This window comes from Ovis aries, chromosome 5 (genome assembly GCF_016772045.2).
Source record: "Ovis aries strain OAR_USU_Benz2616 breed Rambouillet chromosome 5, ARS-UI_Ramb_v3.0, whole genome shotgun sequence".
Lineage (NCBI taxonomy): Eukaryota > Metazoa > Chordata > Mammalia > Artiodactyla > Bovidae > Ovis > Ovis aries.
Window position 1 is genome coordinate 45,106,809 of NC_056058.1, and position 21,688 is coordinate 45,128,496.

Genomic DNA, 21,688 nt, shown 5'->3' on the forward strand with positions numbered 1-21,688 from the left:
GGGGCTCCCTGCGGTTCTCACACTTTCCTGCGCTCACCCTCAGGCCCGCAGCTGTGTGACTACTCCAGCCCCGCCTCCCGCAGCACAGCACGTGTGTCCACAGCGTGTGTGTCCCCAGGGCCAGAGCCCCAGGAAGGTGACACACAGGGCTGAAAAGAAGGTGTGCCAGTCCTGAAAGATTTGGTCAGGATCGTCTCAATGGGCTGTCTTCTTGGGCTGCAGTTTCCAGCTGCCCTCTTCCTCTCCGCGGCCAGGCGGGCGGGTTCTCAGAGCTTGTGTTGTTGGGATGATCAAGCAGGGAACCAGCCAGCTCTGGAGGTGTTTCAACCCAGAAGGCCACTAGGCTGAGGTGAGAGGCTTGCTCACCTTGTGCACCCAGAAAGTGCTGGGGATGCCAGGCTATGGGTAGCACTCAGGAAGAGGAGGGAGAAGCCAGCAGCATGAGAGGGTTAGGAGACGGTCAGAAGGTGTCCTGGCAGGAGCCACCCACACTGGGCTAACCAGGAGACAGCCTTTGGCTGTGGGGGCGGGGGGTTGGGGGGCTGTGCCCCCACAAGGGTTGGTGTGTCCCCCATGTCCAGAAAGCCCACCTGGAGAGGAGAGGCAGTGAGTGCTGCCAGGGGTTAGCTTTCATCACATCGGAGAGACCCCCAGTGTCCTTTTAATGTTAGACTTTTCCAGTTAGTCCATTTCCCCCCAAATATGTGCACTGTCAGAGAAGGGTCTCGACTTGGTGAAATGCGAGGAGAGTCCTAGATCTGACCCGCCCCAGCCAGAAGCCTTGGAAGTGCCTTCACCCCCAAAACATTTGCAGCCTTCTGACTCCATCCCTCACTTCCTCCTCATGCTGAGATGTCCCTGCTCCCCCGCCTGTCTGGCCGCCTCCATTCCTCCTGTCATTGTCAGCCCTCCTTCCCCTCCGCATGTATGTAGCCACCGGTGAGTTTGCTCTTGGGGAGCTGGTTTTCTGTTGTGAAATCCCGGTGAGCCACTGAGCTCTCCGGTGGAGTTTTAGGATGGAACTCCGATGCTGACACGGTAGAGAGAGAGTCTTTGACCAGCACAACTGAAGGTGCGAGGCATGCAGTGTCAGCCCCATGCACTCAGGGGATCCCAGAGATGAGGAGTACTTTGAGAAGAAGACTCCTCCTCCAACTCCAAGGAGCATCACCCAGGCACTTTTAGAAAGAAACTAAGCTTTCTGAGACTTGACCCCATCCCACTTCCTCAACCCCCACTACAGAGCCCCGGTATTTATCAGACAAAGCCTGAGAGTCCACGCATGCATGTCCCCAGTCCTATGGGCTTGAGGCTTGTGGCTCTCCCTACGTTTAATTGAGACGCTGGCAGACACTCTCCTTCCTTGAAAGAGTGCTTTTCTGCTCCCTAGAAACTATCCCATTGGTTGAAATTGTGAGTGTGAGATTTAAGGAGCCTTGGAGATCATCTAGTTTAGCTTTACCTTCTTTTGTAAGTCAGGAAACTGAGACCCAGAGAGAGAAATGACCTTTCAAGGCCACCCTGCGAGTTGCTGATAGATGACAAGCCCAGTCTCCTAATCCTAGTTGCCTTTGAAAGGCGGTCAGATCTCACTTTTGTTGCAGATGACGACTGGTTTCCAAAAATAAAACTGTGAGTCAGTCGAGATCAGTCCTGAGACCACCAGCCTGTTTCACCCTTTTAAGCAGGGCTGGAAGGTTCAAGAGGAATGGGATGGAAGGAGGGCTGAGAGAAAAGTGGGGAAGGAGGAGTCAGGAGGATGGAGAAAGAAGGGCAGAGAAGAGTGCGTGTGATGTCACTCCTCAGAAATGTCCTAAGGGCTTGTTTCTGGCACAGTGACACCTGTAGCTCCCTGGCAGCCTGAGTATCCTAATCTGTCTCTGAGACAGCCCCCTGGATGACAGATGAACCAGGCTTCATCTTCACACGACTCCCAGGGCTTCCCTGAGACAACTCCAATGGAATTAGTGAGAGTAGAATTTCCCTGCTCATTGAGAGCAGCACCTGTTCCCTCCTACCCCCGAAGCCCAAACTTCTGCCCCATCTGCCTGCTTCTCTTCTATCTATAATGCCTTCAAACAGCCTGTGAGAGGCTGTGGTGAGCAGTTCTGTAGTAAACCTGCTGTGATTCAAGGCTGTGTTCTTTCCTGTCCTGAAGGACAAATGGGCAAGAAAGGAAGTGGCTGGACATGGCCGTTGGCTTCAGGTCCCAGGGTTGCCAAGGAAGAGGCTGTGCTCACAGCGTTGGTGCAGGAGTGGCCTTCGATGGGACAGGGGGTTTTGCTGCGAAGCTAGTCTTTCTTGGAACACTTCCTTGTGTTGCTCTTTGAAATCCTCAGTCTTTTGGGTTTCCCTGGGATGTTGGGTTGACTGAAGCTTTACGTTTCAGACCTCCGGAAGGTGGTGAGGAAGCCATGATGGGCTGGTCTAAGATTTAGTCTCAGGTGATGCCAAAGTTTAAAACTATAAACTGCCAGTCTTGTTCATCCAAATACAAAGAATCTCACAAGCTGGCAATATCAGTTGCCTCCTGGAAGGAAGACTGAGGGATGAGGGGGAATGGGGAACACTTTACTATTGAATCCTTTGTAGATTTTGGAACCATATAAAGGTTTTCATTGATTAAAATTTTGTTTTTATTTAAGGAAACAGTAAGCATCTTAAAGAGCTTTGTTTTTGTTATAAAGTTTGGTCGTGAAGATGGAATAAAACTTGATCATAAATATGCTACCCTTCTTGGTTACTAAGTCAGAGAGCTAGAAGTTCATGGGCTAATTTAGTTCAATGACCATCACACAGTACATGTCTACATCTTACAGATGAGGAAACTGAGGCCCAGAGAGGAGACAGGACTGGCTGGCGAGGCCTGGGTTGGCTAGTTAGTGGCAGACTCAGAACCAGAAAGCTCCAGAGCTCCTCCTACACCTTCCTGCTGCCTCTCAGCAGTTCTTCCCACTGGGTTCCTCATGAATTATGCTGGAGATAAGTTCCAGGTGAGGATGTGTACTAATACCACTGTGAATATGCTGCCACAGTCCCTTGGCTGTATCCCAGGTGCATGACCGTGAGTAGCATCACTGGTACCATATACAAAGCCGAGGAGGTGTGACAAGCTCCTTGCCAACGAGAGGTGCAGAGATGACCGAGCGTGTGATCTCCTCCAGGAGCAGGCTGTGTGCTCACCCTATCATGTCCCTTCCCAGAGCGAGGACCAATGACATGAGAGGGGAGGGAAGCCCTGCCTAATACACGTACGTGTCTTCATTGCAGAGTCATCAGCTACGAGTGCTGTCCCGGATATGAGAAGGTCCCAGGAGAGAAGGGCTGTCCTGCAGGTGAGTAAGCCTTGCCTGTTGGCGCAGATGGAGGGGAGGAGGGAGGGAGAGAGGAGCACCCACGTGAGGGGCAGCAGAGTCTGAATGGGGGTCCAGAGGATGAAGGCTGGAAACAGCAAGTTTCCCACGCTGTCCTTCTTTGCAAGCCAACCTTCTTAACACGCTGGGGGAACAGACTCCGGTCCTGACCTGCCTGTGCCCTCCACACCAGGCACAGGCTCCTGCCTTTGTTGTTTCTGGCTGCAAGAGATTCTAAATACATCTAGCATTGCTGAGCAGCCCTGCTGGAGAGCAGACAGGGCAGGAGAGGCCTCCGGCTGGGCTGGGCACATCAGGCCACCCCACCTAAATGTCGGAACCTGGCCCATTGGAGCTTGTAGGGATGGGAGTAGCAGGCTGGCTTTCCCAGAGTCAGCCAAGGGTACCACGAATGGCCATCTGGGCCCACAAACAGTGTGGTACCTGTGAATTCACCTGTGTGAGATCAGATCCTTTTGTTTAGTCCTGCACACCTTTGGGGACTGTGCAAGGAAGATTTTTTTTTTAACTTGGAAATCTTTGCTAGTTCATTAGTTGAGAGTGTGAGATTGAGGTTTAAGAGATAGGGGGTGATTTTGCTGGTGCCAAGGTCACAAAGAGGGTGGCATGGACAGGGGCCATGGCCTTCCTACTGAGTAGCAGGATAGGCAGGAGGTGTGGGATGGGGAAGAGAGGGAGCTGGAGGGGGCGGGGTGCCTCAGGGCCTTAGTTTCAGCTCCTTTAAAAGGAACAGGAGAAACTCCGGGTGTGAGAGGAAGGTCCTCCAGAGCTTCAGGCTATTTCAGGAAATAGCATTTTATTACTTGCAAATACCCAAAGCACTTCCGAGATCTCTTTCATTCCAGTGGAAGCCATTAGGGAACCAGTTTCAAAAACAACTAGATAAGTCCCTAAGACTAGCTTGTAATTGGGCTATCTGTTTCTGGTGTATGTTCCTACCTGTGTTATCTGATTGCCTATGAACAAAAGCTTTGCTCTGCTGTAGTTAAAAATGACTGATCCCTTGAGCTCACATAGGGAAGCCCTTGGCTGTGGAGCTGTTCTAAGAAGCAGGTGCCTGGCCTCTCCGGTTCCCCATAGCAGGCTGTGTCTGGCCTCCTCCAGTGGGTGTGCTCAGAGGAGGAAGGGTGTGGTCTGGCCGGGGAAGTCCCGCAGGCCATACCTGCTCTACCATCTGCCTGCCTCTGCAGCCCTTCCGCTCTCTAACCTGTACGAGACCCTGGGAGTCGTCGGTGCAACCACCACTCAGCTGTACACAGACCGCACGGAGAAGCTGAGGCCCGAGATGGAAGGACCCGGCAGCTTCACCATCTTCGCCCCCAGCAACGAGGCCTGGTCCTCTTTGCCAGCTGTGAGATGACCTCCTTATGCCCAGGGCTCTCATCCCGGGGACCGTCTTACTGAGACTGTGGTGGCTTCTAGTCTCAGGACACACCTTCCTTAAGCCCTCAGATAAAGCCATGGCACTTGAGCTTTAGCTATGCCTCCCCAGGCGGCTCCCAGTGCTCCAGCCACTCAAGTGCCCAGACAGGTCTCAGTGCTCACAGAGGAGAGGGCTCTGGAGAAATGGGAGTCCCCGGGGCACCTTTCCCAGGGTGGCAGGGACCCATCTGCTGAGTGTGGGGCCTGCAGCCCCCTCATGGCAATCCTGACCCTCCTCCTAGGAAGTGCTGGACTCCCTGGTGAGCAACGTCAACATCGAGCTGCTCAACGCCCTCCGCTATCACATGGTGGACAGACGGGTGCTCACAGACGAGCTGAAACACGGCATGGCCCTCACCTCCATGTACCAGAATTCCAACATCCAGATCCACCACTATCCCAACGGGGTAGGGAGTCCTGCTTCCACGGCTCTGCCCCGTGCCCACCCTGAGCCCTCATTTGGTGCATGTGTGGGCGGGTTTCTGGGGTCATGTCCTGCAGGCGGGGTCACCTGTGGACAGTCCTCTGCCTCCTGCACTTGCTTCTCCACATTCTGCCCTGTGGTTTCCCTTCTTGGGGCTCACAGGCTATGCCTCCAGGGTGTTAACCGCTCACGCTCACTCCTCTCCTGGGCAGATCGTGACCGTCAACTGTGCCCGCCTGCTGAAAGCGGACCACCACGCAACCAATGGTGTGGTGCACCTTATTGATAAGGTCATCTCCACCGTCACCAACAACATCCAGCAGATCATTGAAATCGAGGACACCTTCGAGACCCTGCGGGTAGGGGACCACCGTGGGGCCGGGGAGGCCTGGGGATACACCGCCTCCCGTGAGGACCCCTTCTGTGGGAGGGGTGGAGGATGTCTCTATGCTCAGGGGCATTTAGGTGACCGTGGAGCAAGTTCCTCTGGTGCCCATACACATGGTGAAGTCACTAATTCGGCGGTCAGGTTGACCATAGGAAGACATCATAATCTTGTGCTGGGAATGTTCCCCTGCCGGACTTCTCCCTTGTAAAGTTTCTTTTCCTTGACTCCCCTGGAAAGTTCCAAGGTCGTAGCTGCAGCAGTTCTGCAGCCTGGGCATGCATTGTATGTTCCGGAGTGGGAAGGCTCCTCCTGCCAGATGCTGGTGCTTACCTGTGGGACTAGAGAAATGGCCTTTCAAGCTGCATGGTCTTCTGGATCACATGTCCCCACCATGGGATCCTTGTTTCATTCATACTCCCTGTTTCCTTGGAGCCTAGATCAGCAGAGAGGCCACGAATATAGACATGGGAGCCTGGGAACTGACATCTGGCTTGGCTGCTGCCTGCTCTGAGTCCCAGAACTCTCCTCCGTGCCCCCTGCCCAGCAGGCATTTATCTAACAACTGTGGTGGCAGGCGGGCGTTCCTCTTAGCCACAGCTGCCCAGAGGAAGTTAGCACAGGCTGCCCCGTCAGGGTTTTTTCCCTGATTCAAGAACTTCCTGACCACAAAGGATGCCAAGTGGAAGTGGGGTGGTTCCTCCCCCTGGAGATCTCCAACACACAGAGACAAACACCCCCAGGCTGGGCTGGTGCTTGAGCAGACTCAGGAGGAGGCTCTGGGGGTTCCTGGGGGACCCCACTGTCCACCCTCTTCCCCTGCCTTCCTTCTGGGTCACTCAAAGTTTGGGGGTCTGCTGTTCCCACAAACTTGGTGGCACAGCTTTTGATTAGTGGCAGCTGATCCCAACTGAGTAACCTCCTCTTAGTGTTCAGGTTTTGCAAATATTCCTTGCTTTCTTCTTCCCTTTGGCTCTCCTTAATACTCATCTTTCCTTCTGCTGACATGTACTCATTAAGCCCCTGCTACTTCCCTAGTGTGTTCAGAGGAATAGAGGAGAATAAGTCAAAGTTCTGTCTTCACTGGCACTCATGTCCTTGGAGGACACAGACAAGAAACAGACAAGGCCGTCACAGATGGTGCTAAGTGCTGTGAAGTCAGGCAGTGAGTGGTGAGCAGGGGAGACCCAGAGGGTCTAGTTGGTCCAGGAAGGTCTGTCTGGAAGAGGTGACTTTTGAGCTGAGGCCTGAACATTGGGAATGGCCAGTTATACGAGACATGCGGGCAAGAGCTAAGTTAGTAGAAGGGAGAGGGGGAGTAAGGCTCAGAAGCAGGGCGAGCAAGGAGGCCTGCAGGACTGAGTGAAGAGCACTAGGGAGCCAACAGGTGAGGTAGAAGCAGCCAGGCTGGGGGGGCCAAACCCTGTGGGGCCTTGGAGACTGAGCGAGGACTGTGGCTTATCCTGATAGCAGTAGAATGCTTTTAGAAGAGCCATCTGGTTGCTCTGTAGAGAAGGGGCTATGTCATCCTTACGCTCACAGAGCTCACACAAATAATCATCACCCAACGACCGAATTGCAACATGAGGACAGCAAGCTGTGCTAGTGTGTCTAATAGAAAGGTACTTGTTTTCATCAGGGGGTAGTAGGCGGGGCAGGCTGGGGTAGGGATGGAGGGCAATGCCAAGTTGACTATCTAGAGAAATGACATTTCAGTCAAAGCCCGAAGAAAGAATAGGAGTCAGAAAAGCACGGGAAGGGCAGAGGGAACACTGCAGGGCCAAGGCCCAGGGTTGGAAAGGAGGAAAAGAGGGCGGCAGCCAAGGATGACCAGAGTGGGCAGAGCTCACTGGCGGGATGGGAAGAAGTGAGCCTCGGTTCGGCTTGTCTTTACATCTGGGGCTTCTGCAAAAGTCAGGAGCCCTCCAGAGGTGCACTGGTGAGACCTCGTGTGCCTCGAGTGTGTGGAGATTCCCAGAGCCCTCAGGGAACGCACCATCTGCTCCCTGCCCACAGGCTGCCGTGGCTGCATCAGGGCTCAACACCCTGCTCGAAGGTGATGGCCAGTACACGCTCTTGGCCCCGACCAATGAGGCCTTCGAGAAGATCCCCGCTGAGACCCTGAACCGGATCCTGGGGGACCCAGAGGCCCTGAGAGGTGAGCACCCCTGGGCTGCTGCTGTGCCTGCCTCATTAGAGTAGCCAGACTGAGCCCCAGGCTGGTTCTTGTCCAAGTAGACATGCTGCCTGCCATCCTGTCCCATTGCTCCCGGCTGGCCCTGTCTGCGCAGAGGTTACAGCAGGACCCTGGTCAGAGGGGCCAATAAGAAGTCCAGCAGCCTTGTCTAGGGGGACAGCTGGGGTGAGGTAGGATGCATTGCTGGAGGTCCAAAGTAAGGTCTGGCCAGAGTCAGGAAGAGTTAAAGGCCCAGATGATCAAAGCCAGGGCGAGGCTGCCAGCATGGGCAGCAGCTTGGAGGTGTGGGGAGGGGTGGCCTGTCTTGGCATCCTTGAAATGGAATCATCATACTGACTGACCCTTGAACTCTTCCTGTGTCTGGCCAAGCGCCTCAGGGATAGTCCAAAATTAGAATTAAAAACCAGTTACAGTCAGCTCTTGATTCTTCTTTGCTTCCTCTTCATCCTTCATCCTTCCTCACCTTCTCAGGCTGGTGAGTTAGGTGGAACATTGGTTACTCCTAGAGGAGAGTGAAGGAGCAAGCTTGTGTGGGAGGTTAGAAGGGGAGGCCAGGCTCTGCCACCTTCCCCCAACTCCAGGACTCCTGAGACGCTGCCTGTGGGTCCCCGAGTTCCCTGCAAAGGGAAGTAGGCCCCCAGTCCCCTATGTCCCCTCCAACCACACTTGCTCCTCCCAAATATGATCCAGGGATGACTTCGCTTCTTTTGAGTATATTTAAACCCACCTTTGAAATGTGCTATATAAAATGCCTAATGCATTTCAGACACCCCATAAATGTAAAACGTTCTCCTTACAGCTCTATAGGGATGGAAAAGGGCGCATTTCTGAAAGCTCAGATGGGGAGCTGTTGTGTCCAGACTTTGTGGGGCCAGGAATCCAGGCTGCCAAAGTGAATGCGGTCCAGGTCAGGGAAGGTTAAGCCTAGTTGGTGTGACGGCTTAAAAGCAGGTCACTGGGATCTGATGTGCTGAGTACAATGATGGAGATGCTCCCAAGGTCACAGGGATGAGGATGGCGGGGGGTGGGGGGGGGGGGGGGGTGGCTTCCGCAACCTGAGGGTCTTGAAGGCTTCCGAGGAGATGGGGCTTGGGTGCAGCGCAGCATTTTAGCTTTTTATTTAGAACTGTTTTCCCCCTAAAACATGTTTTGTACCAAGCACCTTTTTATTTTTGTAAGTATCAGAACATCTTTTTATAAAGTGAGAAAACACCCCAGGTTTATCCCTATTGCACTCCTGCCTTTTCCCACTCAGGAAACTGTTTGCTCAAAGCCAGGGCCCATGTAAGGGGCTGTGGTGGCAAGGGGGGAAGCAGGCAGTCCTGGTCCACCTTACAGAAGGCTGGTTATTCGCGGGTTAGCAGACAGGTGAGAAGTGGCCCTGGGTTGGTGTGCCCATTGGCAGACTGGCTCCCAGCCTTGGCCTGGCTCGCCCTCTCGTCGCGTCCCCCACCCCACCCTAGCCTTCCTTCCTTTCTGGAGAAGCTCAGTCCCCAAGGCCTCATTCCCATGGCGGTCTTACAGCCCTTTGTCTTCCCCACTGGCTGAAGTGGGTCCGTGCTGGCCTTAATGGCCTTTGACACTTGTGCTGGGTCTCAGAGCTTCCTCCTGTGTGGTTTTGGTTCCCACACTCAGGACACATTGAAACTTGCCTCTGTGTTGGGAACACAAGACAGAGGGCCCCCGTGACCCTCAGTCCCAGAATGAGCTCTGCCTGGCGGGCTGGGCACATCTCCCTCCACTGCTCCTTGTAGCCTCAGCACGCCTAGCCCCTGCCCTAACGCTAAAGCGGCACTTGAACAAGCACGATTCTATTTTTGATTTATGGGTGGTGTGAGTGGGGCAGCAGAGACCAGCTTACTGATCACCATCCCCAGCCTCTCACAGATTACAGCAACTAAGCAGACCCTGGTGTTCGTGTTTGTCATTCAGTCGTGTCTGACTCTTTGCAACTCCATGGACTATAGCCTGCTAGGCTCCTCTGTCCATGAGATTTTCCAGGCAGAAATACTGTGGTGGGTTGCCATGCCCTTCTCCTGGGGATCTTTGTGACCCAGGGATCAAACCCAGGGCTTCCACATTGCAGGCAGACTCTTTACTGTCTGAGCCACCAGGGAATTGGGTTCAAACAAACAAAAACAAGATCTTCAGATGATTCAGAACTTTCATATACTACAGTTTTTCGTCTTTTCCTACCACAGTTCATTTTTATGAAAGATCAGTAAATAAAAAAATCCCAAGGTAAACACATTTGAGGTTTTCCATCTGGGTGGTTCAGATACACATAAGAGAATTCACCCTGAAGTTCAGGTGTGTGCTGTGTGCTAAGTTGCTTCCATCACGTCCGACCCTGTGGACTGCAGCCCGTCGGGCTCCTCTGTCCATAGGATTCTCCAGGCAAGAATACTGGAGTGGGTTGCCATGCCCTCCTCCAGCAGATCTTCCTGACCCAGGGATCAAACCCACGTCTCTTACATCTCCTGCCTTTGAAGGTGGGTTCTTTACCACTGGCGCCACCTAAGAAGATAATCACTAGCGTTTGTTGGGCATATACTCCGTCGTCAGGCACTGTGCTGGGTGCTTCGATTCAGCTTCATGTTATCCTTACACCAGCCCTAAGAGATGACTGCTATGCATGCTTCCTCTTGACCAGTGAGGAAGCTGAGACTCAGAGAGACTCAGTGACTCGCCCCGGGTCCCACAGCTGCTAAGTGGCTGAGGTGAGATTTGAACTCAGGCAGTCTGACCACAGAGCCCTGGCTAGTTTTAGAGGCGAGGCTAGGAAGTGAGGAGGAGAAGGATCCAGCCTGTGTGGTGCCCCAGACTCATCTGATTGTTAGCCTCAGAGATGATGGAATCCTCCCAGCTGTGGGCAGGCGGCGAGGTGACGCCTGAGGTCAGCCTGGGCGGCACTGACTTGACCTGTGTCCTGTGCGGCCCCCAGACCTGCTCAACAACCACATCCTGAAGTCGGCCATGTGTGCCGAAGCCATTGTGGCAGGGTTGTCCTTGGAGACCCTGGAGGGCACCACACTGGAGGTGGGCTGCAGCGGGGACATGCTCACAATCAACGGGAAACCCATCATCTCCAACAAAGACGTCCTGGCCACCAACGGGGTGATCCACTTCATCGACGAGCTGCTCATCCCCGACTCAGGTGAGCCAGGCCTCGGGGGCCCTGGGCCTGTCCGGTCCGCTGTGCCCTGTGGCACCCCTGGTGGTGTGCTAGGGGAATTCAGGGATCTCGGGAGCTGGTTCCCTGCCTGCACCTGGCTCACAGCATCCCAGGAGCGATGGCCTGGGCACCTGGCAGGCTTTGCCAGATTGTGAAGGATCTAGAGCTGCAGGCTTGGGAGTCCAGGCTTTATCTTATGAGCAGGGGAGAGCCATGGAAGGTGTCTAGGGAGGCTCAGCCACAGGAGCCCTTCAGAAGCTCTGCCTGTTCTGGTTGGGCACAGAGGGCCATTTGCTGACCTCAGAGCATTTGCTTTCTCAGTTGTGCTTAAGCATCCTAGGGTCACTGGCCCAGGAAGAAAAGAGCGAATGGACTTTGGCTTGGGTTCCATTCAGCATCTTTGTGCCATCTTGGATTTCCAGGGAGTTCTGCTCCTAAGAAGTGAGAGGATTTCACAGGGGAAAAACCAACCCAGAAGAAAGCTTTCCATGGGTGTGGTCACTGGCATTGTCAACTCTTCAGAAGCCATGGCACAGACCATGTGCTTTCTTCCTCCCCAGCAGCAGACAGGACCCTGACCAAGGGCTGGGACAGAGGCCCCCTGCCCACCTGAGCCTCATTGCACTTCCCCATCAAGCAAGGTTTTCTGGGGGACCATTCCCCTGATGTCACAAACCTTCTGTGCCCCAGCAGTGTTTTAGAGGGGTTGTTGACTCAAGAGATGACATTCCTGCTGATGTATGTCATACTCTGGGGTGGATGAATGGTAAATGAAAACAGCACTTTTAACTTTTGAACCCACTTTCTCCTTCCTTGTAGCCAAGACGCTATTTGAGTTGGCTGCGGACTCCGATGTTTCCACAGCCATTGACCTTTTCCGACAAGCTGGCCTCAGCTCTCATCTCTCTGGAAATGAGCGGTTGACCCTCCTGGCCCCCATGAATTCCGTCTTCAAAGGTATCGTGGGGAAGGCAGCCTGGCACATGTATCCCTGGGGGCAGCTGCCCATCTGCTGTCACCTCCGCGGCACCCTGCCCGATTTATAGCTCCCCGTGGACCGTTCGTGCTTCCACCCAGCTCAGCTGAAAGCAGATGTGACTTCACCAGAAAGTGAAGAGGCACTGCTGTTTCGTTTGGCAGAGCAGAGGATGCATGTGGGGATCTGGTCCTCAGAATTGAAGTGTGTGTCTGTCGGGAGAGCAGAGTGCTCCCTTGTCATTCTCTTTGAGAGGTGGATTGCCAGTGTGACAGTCGGGAGGTCATAGTGAGGATACAGCTGAACCATGGCCGTGGGGAAGGCAAAGAAGGGCCAAGTTGTGTCCCTTCCCTCTTAGGGCAAAATTCCAAACACATTTGATGATCTCGAACTTTTTTTTTCTTTTTTTAATTCTCAGAAGATGCCAGATGTTAAGGAATATTGGCAGCCTTGCTGGATTTCTCAATTTCCACTTCCAAAAGGGGGATCAGGCTTTCTGCCGCATGGTCTCTGAGTCTCTTCATTTCCAGAGTCAGTTTCTGGACCTGACCACGCCTTCTCTTGCAGATGGAACCCCTCCGATTAATGCCCAGACGAAGAATTTGCTTCTGAACCACATGATTAAAGATCAGCTGGCCTCCAAGTATCTGTACCACGGACAGACCCTGGACACTCTGGGCGGCAAGAAACTGAGAGTTTTCGTTTATCGTAATGTAAATTCTGGGTCCTAAATCATGCTCTCTCTTTATCTCAGCTCCAAGCAATGGAAGTTATATTAGTGTTAAAAAAAAAAAAAGTGCTTAATAAGTAGGAGCTTGCCTGAGAACTTGTTTCTAATAAGGAAGGAAGGAATTTTAGAAAGACTCTCTGATATCAAAGTGTCAAAATGGGGTTTTGCCGAAAGTGTCTAAGCCCCTTTTGTGGAGGCCTTTGGGAATGAACTGCACATCTGACTGGCCTGGCTGGGTAAGCAGCTGTCCACCCTGACCCCAGAGTGATGAACGAAGGGAGGAGGTATCGAGGGTTTGGATCCTTCTTAGCTTTTGTGAAGAGAAGTCACTTGAACTAACCATACAGCCCTCCTTGATCCAAAAGCTTCTCTTCTCTCTTCAACTGTTTCTTCTCTCTCTTCAAACCCACCTATTACCCTGGCAGAGCAAACAGGAAGTACAATACATCAGCCCTTGCTCAGGACCAGCCTGCACCATTTGGCTAAAGATGGTTATCATTTGCTAAGATCAGTAGACTCCGTCACTTCATTTGATCACTGTCAATGGCCCTCTCCTGTCACACAGTAGTCTCATTATGAGCCCTGTCTGTAAATTTCTTGGGGCCTCGATGGCTCTTCTTACCTTAAGGAACACCATTTTTATTTTTTTCTTTCTTGGAGAAAGCACATCCTTTTATCCCAGTCTTAAGGCTGTACCCCATGTATATTCACTGATCTCTGTGGATGAAGCCACCAGCATATACCCTGAACAATCAGGAGGCCTCTGCTTTGGGTAGGGGGTAACTTAGCCTTTCTCTGCCCCTTTTACAGAGCCTGTGCATTGAGAACAGCTGCATCGCAGCCCACGACAAGAGGGGGAGATACGGGACCCTGTTCTCCATGGACCGGGTGCTGACCCCCCCAGTGGGGACTGTCATGGACGTCCTGAAGGGGGACAATCGCTTCAGGTAACTGGCCCTATCCCCAGGGGATTTCTGCCGGGTGGTCATGCTAGGGCAGGATGCTGGGTGCCAATTGTCTGTCAAGCTTCCCACCCTCGGAGGTTTAATGGACACTGGCCATGCACCGATGTGACCTCCCTGGCCAGGGATTCAGAAAGGATGAGGGTCACCTTGAAAGCTTAGGTTGAGAAGGGTTGCTTCTGGAGGGTAATCTTCAAGTCCATGGGAACAGGGAGGGGCTGCACTTTTATTCCCAAGTTCAGGGAAAGCTTCCCACTCTGCTTTGAAAGTCCCAGGGAAGCCGAGCATGCCTGGCCCTGCGCCTGTAATGAGTTGCCCTGTGAAGCGTCAGCTTCCAGGCCCTGGCAGTTTCCTGGCCTCTCCTTCCTGGACTCCCCGCGACGCTCTGATTCCTTGCCCTGCTCCCTCCATTTCTGACCTGTTCACTCACCGCTGGGTGCCCTGACATCCAGTGGTTCCTGCCACCAAGTTCAGCCGCCTCCATAAGAACCTGGGAGACCACCCACCCTTTGCCACACCCCCCAGCCCCAGAATCACATCCCCCAGGGCCCTTGTGGCTTGATCAGTCTGTAGGTCAGCCCTGCTCTGACCTCTCCCTTCCTCCCTCTGGCTAATGACTTTCGGCTTTTCACTGAGCTCTGCATTTATGGAGAGGAGATGCGGACTGGGATTGCTCCTGTTTGTACAAAACCCAGCAAGGGTGTGAATGCCAGTGCTCTGGGCTCCACCTGCCCACAGTGGTGCGGGATTTGGGCACATGACGACCCCCTGCGCCCACTGGCAGGTGACATGTTCCATGTGCATATCCACAGCATGCTGGTGGCCGCCATCCAGTCGGCAGGGTTGACCGAGACCCTCAACCGGGAAGGAGTCTACACGGTCTTCGCTCCTACCAATGAAGCCTTCCAAGCCTTGCCCCGTGGAGAACTGAACAAACTCATGGGTAAAGACCCACCTAAGTACATTTGTCAACTTTTCTAAAGTAATCATGTCAGTCAGGATTCCAGCAGGAGACCATCGGCAAAGAGTTTGACCAAAAGGAATTTAAGATTATTTGCAGAGGTGTGGGCAGGGTTAAGGGACCGGGAAAGGGTGATGATACAAAGGGGTGATGAGACCTTTTGATGTTTACCACCGCAGACCTGGGGGTGCTTGAGGAAGAGGGTGACTAGGGGAGGGCATGAGCCGGGAGACCCTAGGATGAGGGGTGCAGGACAGCGACTGGAGCCACATGCTGTTGGGGTCAGAGCCTGGCAAGGGGGCTTCAGGGTGCCACAGCCTCCCTCAGCAACCCCCTGGCAGCTGGTTGCATGAAGACAAGGGAGCCTGAATGCTGCATTTCACGGTGGTCAGCCTGTCTGGGCAGCAAACAAGACGGAGAAGAGCAGAAAGGAGCTCAGGGTAGGTGACAGCCAGCCCAGTCAGCAGGGCACGATCCTTCCCCTGAGGATCTGTGAGAACCTGCTCATGAAGCCATCGCCCTACACCACGTACCCCTCCTCGAGATGAGAGCTTTACCAAGAAGCTAGTCGGCCCTGAGCAGTTGAGTTGGGATGTCTAAGAGACAACCTAGCAGTTAAGAGCTTGGGCTCCCGAATTATCAAAAAGCAGGTCAAACCCTGGCTCTGGCATTTATTAGCTAAGTGACCTCTGACAAGTTGCCTAGCCTCTCTCAGCCTCAGTTTTCCCATTAGAAAATTAAGAGTAGTAAGAATACCTTGCTTAGAGTGTTGTGAGGATTAAATAAACATTGCCTGTGGTGTTGAGTACCCATCCCCCATCAGTAATGGCATCACGGCCATGATGATGGGAGGTGGGGTAGGCTTGCGGTGTATACGCTGATGCATGCCTGGGAATGAGACTTCCCCTCCACCATAGAAAGGTGAGCCTGAGGAGGAGGTAGAAGGACCTTGGCCAAACTTTGGGGCCCACATCATCTATAACTACCCCCCACCCCACTCCTGAGTGGAGAATAGAAAGCTCTGGCAGCTGTGAACTGAGTTTGTGTCCTGTTCAATTTTCTTTACTGCTAAATGAATGCTTATGTCTACAGTGCTGACATGTGTTCTGGAGGAGAGAGGAGTTCATTCTGAACGTAAACTTTCCATTCTCTCTCTGTTCGGCAGGAATGGAATATTCCCCAGGTGGCCCAGCCTGCTCGGCTTGCCTTTCATTTTCAGTTGTGCAGGAGCTGAGGGAGGGCTTGGGCAAGGCTCTCCAAATATGCCCTGCCCCAGGCTTGCAGGCAGGATTAGACCCCAGCGTGCCGAGGGGTGATGGCACCCATCCAGGTGTCCGAGGTTGACCCAGATGTTAAAGATCTCGAAAGAAGGAGACCCTTGCCACCCCAGGAGCCAACTCAGCTTGGCACCTCCAGGCTGTATTTTTGTGGAAGAGTAACTTGTCAGCTCCAAGTTGTGGGTGTTTGGAAATCACTTGGTACCTGATGGCTCCATCCTATGGCACTTATGTGAATTCGTCAATAACCAAGTGAACTCCCCACAGTGCTTTCAAGCTTCCTCTGTTCTCAATTTCAAGATGCTGGAAATAGCCATCCATGAGCCCTGGGGGTATCCAGCCACTTGGCTGGTAATATGAGTATTGGGGAGGCCATGACGAAGCTGCAAGGGCAGCTGGCAGTTTTAAGAATTGCCTCCCACACTTAATTGGGGAAATGCCTGTGCACCTTTATGAGCAATTGGCTGCTTTCCCCAGTTGGTGGAGAAGCTGATGTGGACTGGAAAGAATGCTGGGACGTGATGAGGAGGGACGCCGTGGAGGGATACCCCCCTCGGCCCTGACCTCATCGGCTCCATAGCTCCTCCAGACTGCAGCTGTCGACTCTTTTTAAGTTCTCCCTTCAGGAAACAGCCGTCTCAGAATATGCATTTGAGGGCAGAATGTGTAAACATTTCACTACTGTGTTATAACTGTTGGGAGCCATGCTGATGATGAAATGTCTCAGATGCCGGTGCTGGAAAGACCCCTGGCTTTCCAAGCAACTATTTAGTCATGGAAACATGAGTCACACTCATAGAGGAGTATGGATTAACTCCTTCTCAGCATCGCAGAAGCGTGTACTTAACCTAGCAGCCCATCAAATGCACGGGTAGCTTCATGGCCACCGTCATATGACTTGTTCCCCTGATCATTATGGAAATGATGGGGTAGAGGGCTGAGCAAACAGTAGGTGCTCAATAAGTGCTTATTATCTGGGCAGGGGGTCTCTGTTACAGGGGTGACCACCTGCATCTTCTCCTTTGGGCCCTCCTTGACCACACCAGTTACGAGCCTTAGGATTAACTCTGCTTTCTTTTCCCACACACCTACAGGCAATGCCAAGGAGCTTGCCAACATCCTGAAATACCACGTTGGCGATGAAATCCTGGTCAGCGGAGGCATTGGGGCCCTGGTGCGGCTGAAGTCTCTCCAAGGCGACAAGCTGGAAGTCAGCTCAGTGAGTGTGTGTAACATTTAAAAGGCTGGCAGTGTCCTGCCACTGGGGCTCCAGGACACAGCTCATCCCTAGGATGGCATTAGACACACACTGTGTTTAAGGTGCATCTTGAATCTCTGAGTGCATTTTATCAGAAAAGAAAAGAAAAAAGAGTCTTCCGAAGAAATTAAGGGAGACTGTGCTTAGACATGAACAAGCACTTCCAGATTTGCAGGGGAATAAAGCATCTGATTGGCATCTGAGAGAAGCTATTAGATATAATCCCCCCTTAAGGAAGTGATAAGCAATACTTACATGTCTTGAAAGATCGATTCCCACTCCATCACCTCCAAGTCCAGGGCCTCACTGAGCTGAACCAAACCAGCCCAGAAGAAAAAAAAACAAAACAAGAGTCTTTTCTTCTGATACTTGATCTGTGCCCCTTCCCTCCCTCTGCATGTTGGTGACACCCATTCCCCTTTGGAGCCACCTCAGAGGGTCCCTACCTCCAAGTGAAGCTGCTGGGGCCTCCCTGCCTATACCGGGCAAGGCCACTGACCGCCCCGCCCTGCCCCAGCCTGTGGACGGAGCGCCTTGCAGCATGCAGCCAGCTTAGCCTCTGCGCCTCGTGCCTCTCGCCTCGCCTCCAGCCATGCCTGTGCTCATCAGCTTCTCTCGGGAGCGTGGGAAGGCAGGCAGGGGCAGGGATGGCCTGACCTGTGACTTCTGCAGGCTGTCTGAGAGTCTCTCAGCACCTGGATTGGGGCTTCGGGGTCCTGTCGGTCTCTGGCTTCACTTCCCCTGTCCCCCTTGGGTCTGATCTGTGGGTCTTTCAGAAAAGCCTGAGACAGATTTACCCTGTGAGAAAATCTGGAGTCAGACATGGAGGAAAAGTGGAAAGAGCCCTGCCCCCAGAGCTGTACACCTGGCTTCTGTCCCCAGCTGTCCTCCTCCTCAGCTTAAAGGTGGCACTTGGCCTCGCTCGAGCTCCCATTCCGTCAGGTGGGGCCTTAATGTCTCCCTCTTCACTTTGCACTGCTGTGAGGGCTAAATGAGTCATACAAAAGAGCATTTGTGGACTGCAACGTGCTGAGTCCACAGAAGGGATTAGACTGAAACCACCGCCACAAGGACCTACGGTATGGCACAGGGAGCTCTGCTCAGTGTTGCGTGGCAGCCTAGGTGAGTGGGGAGTTTGGAGGAGAGTAGATACGTATGTGTGCGGGTGAGTCCCTTTGCTGTTCACTTGAAACTATGGCGGCTTTGTTAATTGGCTATACTCAGGCACCAAATTAAAAGTTTAAAATAAATAACTACATGGAACCCACTAGACCAGTGGTCTATCACTGGCAGGGTCTATTCCGGTTACCAGAGTGTTCTCAGCAGTTCACATAGGATCTGGCATCCAGAAATACTCAGTAAAGGTTTGCTCGGTTGAAGAATGGATGGGATAAACAGGCTCCACGTTGAACAATCATTGTCTCTATTTCTCCCAGAAAAACAACATGGTGAGTGTCAATAAGGAGCCTGTTGCTGAGGTGGACATTATGGCCACCAATGGCGTGGTCCACGCCATCTCCAGCGTCCTGCAGCCTCCAGGTAAGGCCCTAAAGGACCACACCCCTACTCAAGCCTACCACTGGTCTGTGTCTGCGCATGGCTGTTAGCGCTCAGTAGAAACACCGCTGTCGGCAAAGATGAGAATGAATGTGGAACGTGCGGATTGAGCATCCCTGAGCAGCAGGGCTGGGGCTGGTTGAAAAGCGCCTTAGAAGCTCTTGGCTCAGATGCGCTGCACCAGTAACTGAAGGAGAGACGTCTCTCTGCTGAATTGCCTCGCTGTCCCAGCCCCACGCAAACAGAGCCCAGTTGTTTTTCACAGGCCGGTGCTGTGAACGTGGGGCAGAGTACACGCCTCCTACAGCATCCTGCCCCAGCTGAGCTCTCTTAACCGCCAACCAAGTAGAGCCCGGCCTCTTCCCTCACTCATGCATTCTCCTTTCTTTGAGCCCTCTCCCCATGGGCTAAATTCCTCCATGAGTTAAGGAACGTTATGAAGGCAGACTTCATCTGAGGATGTAAGCCAGAAAACCCAACAGTGCCCCTCAGTCCTGGCAGTTATGAAGGACATGCTAATCATATCTCTCTCATCCAAGCTGCCTTTTCTTTTATCTGCAGCCAACAGACCTCAGGAACGAGGCGATGAACTTGCAGACTCTGCACTTGAAATCTTCAAACAGGCATCTGCATTCTCCAGGGTATGATGCCAGCTACGTGGGCCCCTAGCCTGAATAGCTGTGGGTCCTGCGCTCGGGCCCGTGGAGGGGACGTTCCTGTCTCCTTTGGCTGTCCACCTAGGGCTCTCCTGTCATTTCTCCTCACTCCCATTGGAGTATCCTTAGCTCTGGCCTGTGGGGAGTTTGAAATAAAAACCCAGGCCTCCTGTTTCCTTTGTGGGTGACAGCCCAGGCCTTCAAGCCTCTGCCTGTGGGGAAGCTGCAGCTGGTGAGAATCCATCTGACCAAGAAGGACAGCCCATCCTGAATTTTCCTGATAGTGGGCTGGCCTGCTCTGAGCCTGGGCCTCCAGGTCACTCTTCCATCTTCCGTGACACAGCCCAACATGCTCTGCTGGGCAGTGGTGTGGGTTCTGGCTTCTGGGCCAGCTCGAAGAACCTGCCTTCTTTCCCTCAGCGCCACCTCCCTCTCAGAGCCTCTCTGACTTTCTGTGCTGCTTCTCCTGCTCCCCAGCTTGTCCAGGGATCCCATGCAGGCTCCCTTGCTGCTCTGGGTCAGGTGGAGTCCCTTCGGAATATGGGGTGTGTTGAGGAAGTTTGCATTTTAACACACAAGGCTGCAGAAGGTGGTCCTTAACCCAAAGGTCTGGAGCATGTCACTTGATGTTTGGACAGGGGCGCTCTCCTTAGTGCTCCCTGAGGAGGGCTCTGGGCCCAGAGTTCCTGTTCGCGATTGCCACCCCTGTGTGGGCCTAGCTCCCCAAGGCCCAGATGATGGTCTGGGGGGAAGCCTGGCTCTGGGGCCCCACAGGGCCCAGCAGTTCCACAATTCCCCTTCCTCTTCCTCACCCCCCCACCCCCCGTTTTTTTCTGAGTAAGGATGGCCATAGGCAAAGCCACTGCCACGAGCAAGCATAGGTCTAACTGCTGCTAGAAACCTTGACATCTTGTGTTTTCTTTCAGGCTACGCAGAGCTCTGTGAAACTAGGTAAGTCTGGTCTGGGTTTGACGTTCTCGTAGACTTATGTAAGTCTTACCCTGAAACAGGCCTAAACCTGCCATCTGCTGTCTGTAGAAAGAATATCACGGTGCCATAAAACGCGGCCTTTGGGGTCAGCCACAGAACCCCTGGTTTCCTTCTCCATAAGATGGAGATGATAAGAGTACCAGCCTTTTAAGGTTGACATGAGTTTTTGGCTTTGGGAACCTGGGAATGTTGCACAGAGGCTTGGCAGGAGCAATGGTGAGGATATGGTCCCAAGCTGGGAAATGGAGAATACCTCAGTTCCGATCATCACTGAGTAAGACTGGAAGTTTTACAAACCAGAAAGCATCTGCTCTGTGCAGGAGAGGGTGGCAGAGGAAGGCTGTTGGTCCTCTGACAGTGTCCTGGGCAGACGTGGGGAGTCTGCACCCTTCTCACCTGTGCCATGTCTCTCTTTCAGCCCCTGTCTATCAGCGGTTACTAGAGAGGATGAGGCACTAGTGCGAAGGACCACAGGAGGAATGCGTTTCAGCAGCTCCCTGCCGCTTTCTCTCGTTTTGCCAAAGAGACTGAATGTTTTTGAAACCAAATTATCACACTTTGATGCCCATGGGTCACACCGAAATGAGATCTGAGCCTTGGGAGGGTGGGGGCGGGGGGAGGAGGGAGAGAGAGAGACTTCTCATTTTTGCCCCCTAAACATGGCGGTTAGCCCACTGCAATGCAGTCCTGGATGTCACTGCCTGACGTTGACTTCCAGCAAGGACCTGTTGGAATTTCCTGTCTGTGCCACGTACACTGGAAAAGGGAGCCAAAGTTTCTGAAGCTCACAAAACATGAATCAGGCCATCCAGCGTCACGAGGGCGACGTGGCACGGTGTTTGTAACGCTCTTTCACAGTTGGAGAAATGGCATCCTTATAAGCTATGAGTTGAATGGCTCTGTCAAATGTTTTTCGCGCCTCCGTGTGGCTTGGACCCTTCTGTGTGACCCTGTCCAGTTAGAAAAGAGAGGGTCGCTGAGCACGCGGAGCTCAGGAGTCCCCAGGTGTGGCAGAGCCATGGTGTGTTTGTAATAATAAAACCACAGAAACATACACGTACGTGGATGGGAACGGTGTGCCGGCCTGGGTAGTCACAGGGTGGGGATTCTGCCTCTTGGGGCTGTGACGTTCCTCCCACTGAAATTCCACCAGGAGCAGCGAGGTGAGAAGCCCTGAGGGATGGTCCATGGGGGTGACCACGGCATGGACTTCACAGGTGCACCATGAGAATGAAAGGACATAGTTCTTATAAAATACTCAGCATAGCGTTAAGTGTCCTTATTCTTACTGGGCTGTCTGGAACTGCTCAGGATTGGGGCAGCGGGAGCCTTTTTGTAGTGTCT

The 21,688-nt window shown here is 53.1% G+C and overlaps 1 protein-coding gene across 1 annotated transcript in view; it reads left to right on the top strand.

The window, feature by feature from the left end:
- Positions 1 to 21,398, top strand: part of TGFBI (transforming growth factor beta induced) — a 33,030-nt gene extending 11,632 nt beyond the window's left edge. The window contains exons 3-17 of the mRNA XM_015096052.3: positions 3,271 to 3,335; positions 4,565 to 4,725; positions 5,039 to 5,203; positions 5,433 to 5,579; positions 7,622 to 7,763; positions 10,747 to 10,959; positions 11,797 to 11,934; positions 12,521 to 12,666; positions 13,494 to 13,630; positions 14,458 to 14,588; positions 16,978 to 17,102; positions 18,578 to 18,680; positions 19,260 to 19,339; positions 20,281 to 20,305; positions 20,763 to 21,398. Of these exons, the coding sequence (XP_014951538.2) occupies positions 3,271 to 3,335; positions 4,565 to 4,725; positions 5,039 to 5,203; positions 5,433 to 5,579; positions 7,622 to 7,763; positions 10,747 to 10,959; positions 11,797 to 11,934; positions 12,521 to 12,666; positions 13,494 to 13,630; positions 14,458 to 14,588; positions 16,978 to 17,102; positions 18,578 to 18,680; positions 19,260 to 19,339; positions 20,281 to 20,305; positions 20,763 to 20,803 (1,819 nt within the window). The 3' untranslated portion in view covers positions 20,804 to 21,398. The remainder of the gene's footprint in view (positions 1 to 3,270; positions 3,336 to 4,564; positions 4,726 to 5,038; positions 5,204 to 5,432; positions 5,580 to 7,621; positions 7,764 to 10,746; positions 10,960 to 11,796; positions 11,935 to 12,520; positions 12,667 to 13,493; positions 13,631 to 14,457; positions 14,589 to 16,977; positions 17,103 to 18,577; positions 18,681 to 19,259; positions 19,340 to 20,280; positions 20,306 to 20,762) is intronic.
- The last annotated feature ends 290 nt before the right edge of the window (positions 21,399 to 21,688 follow it).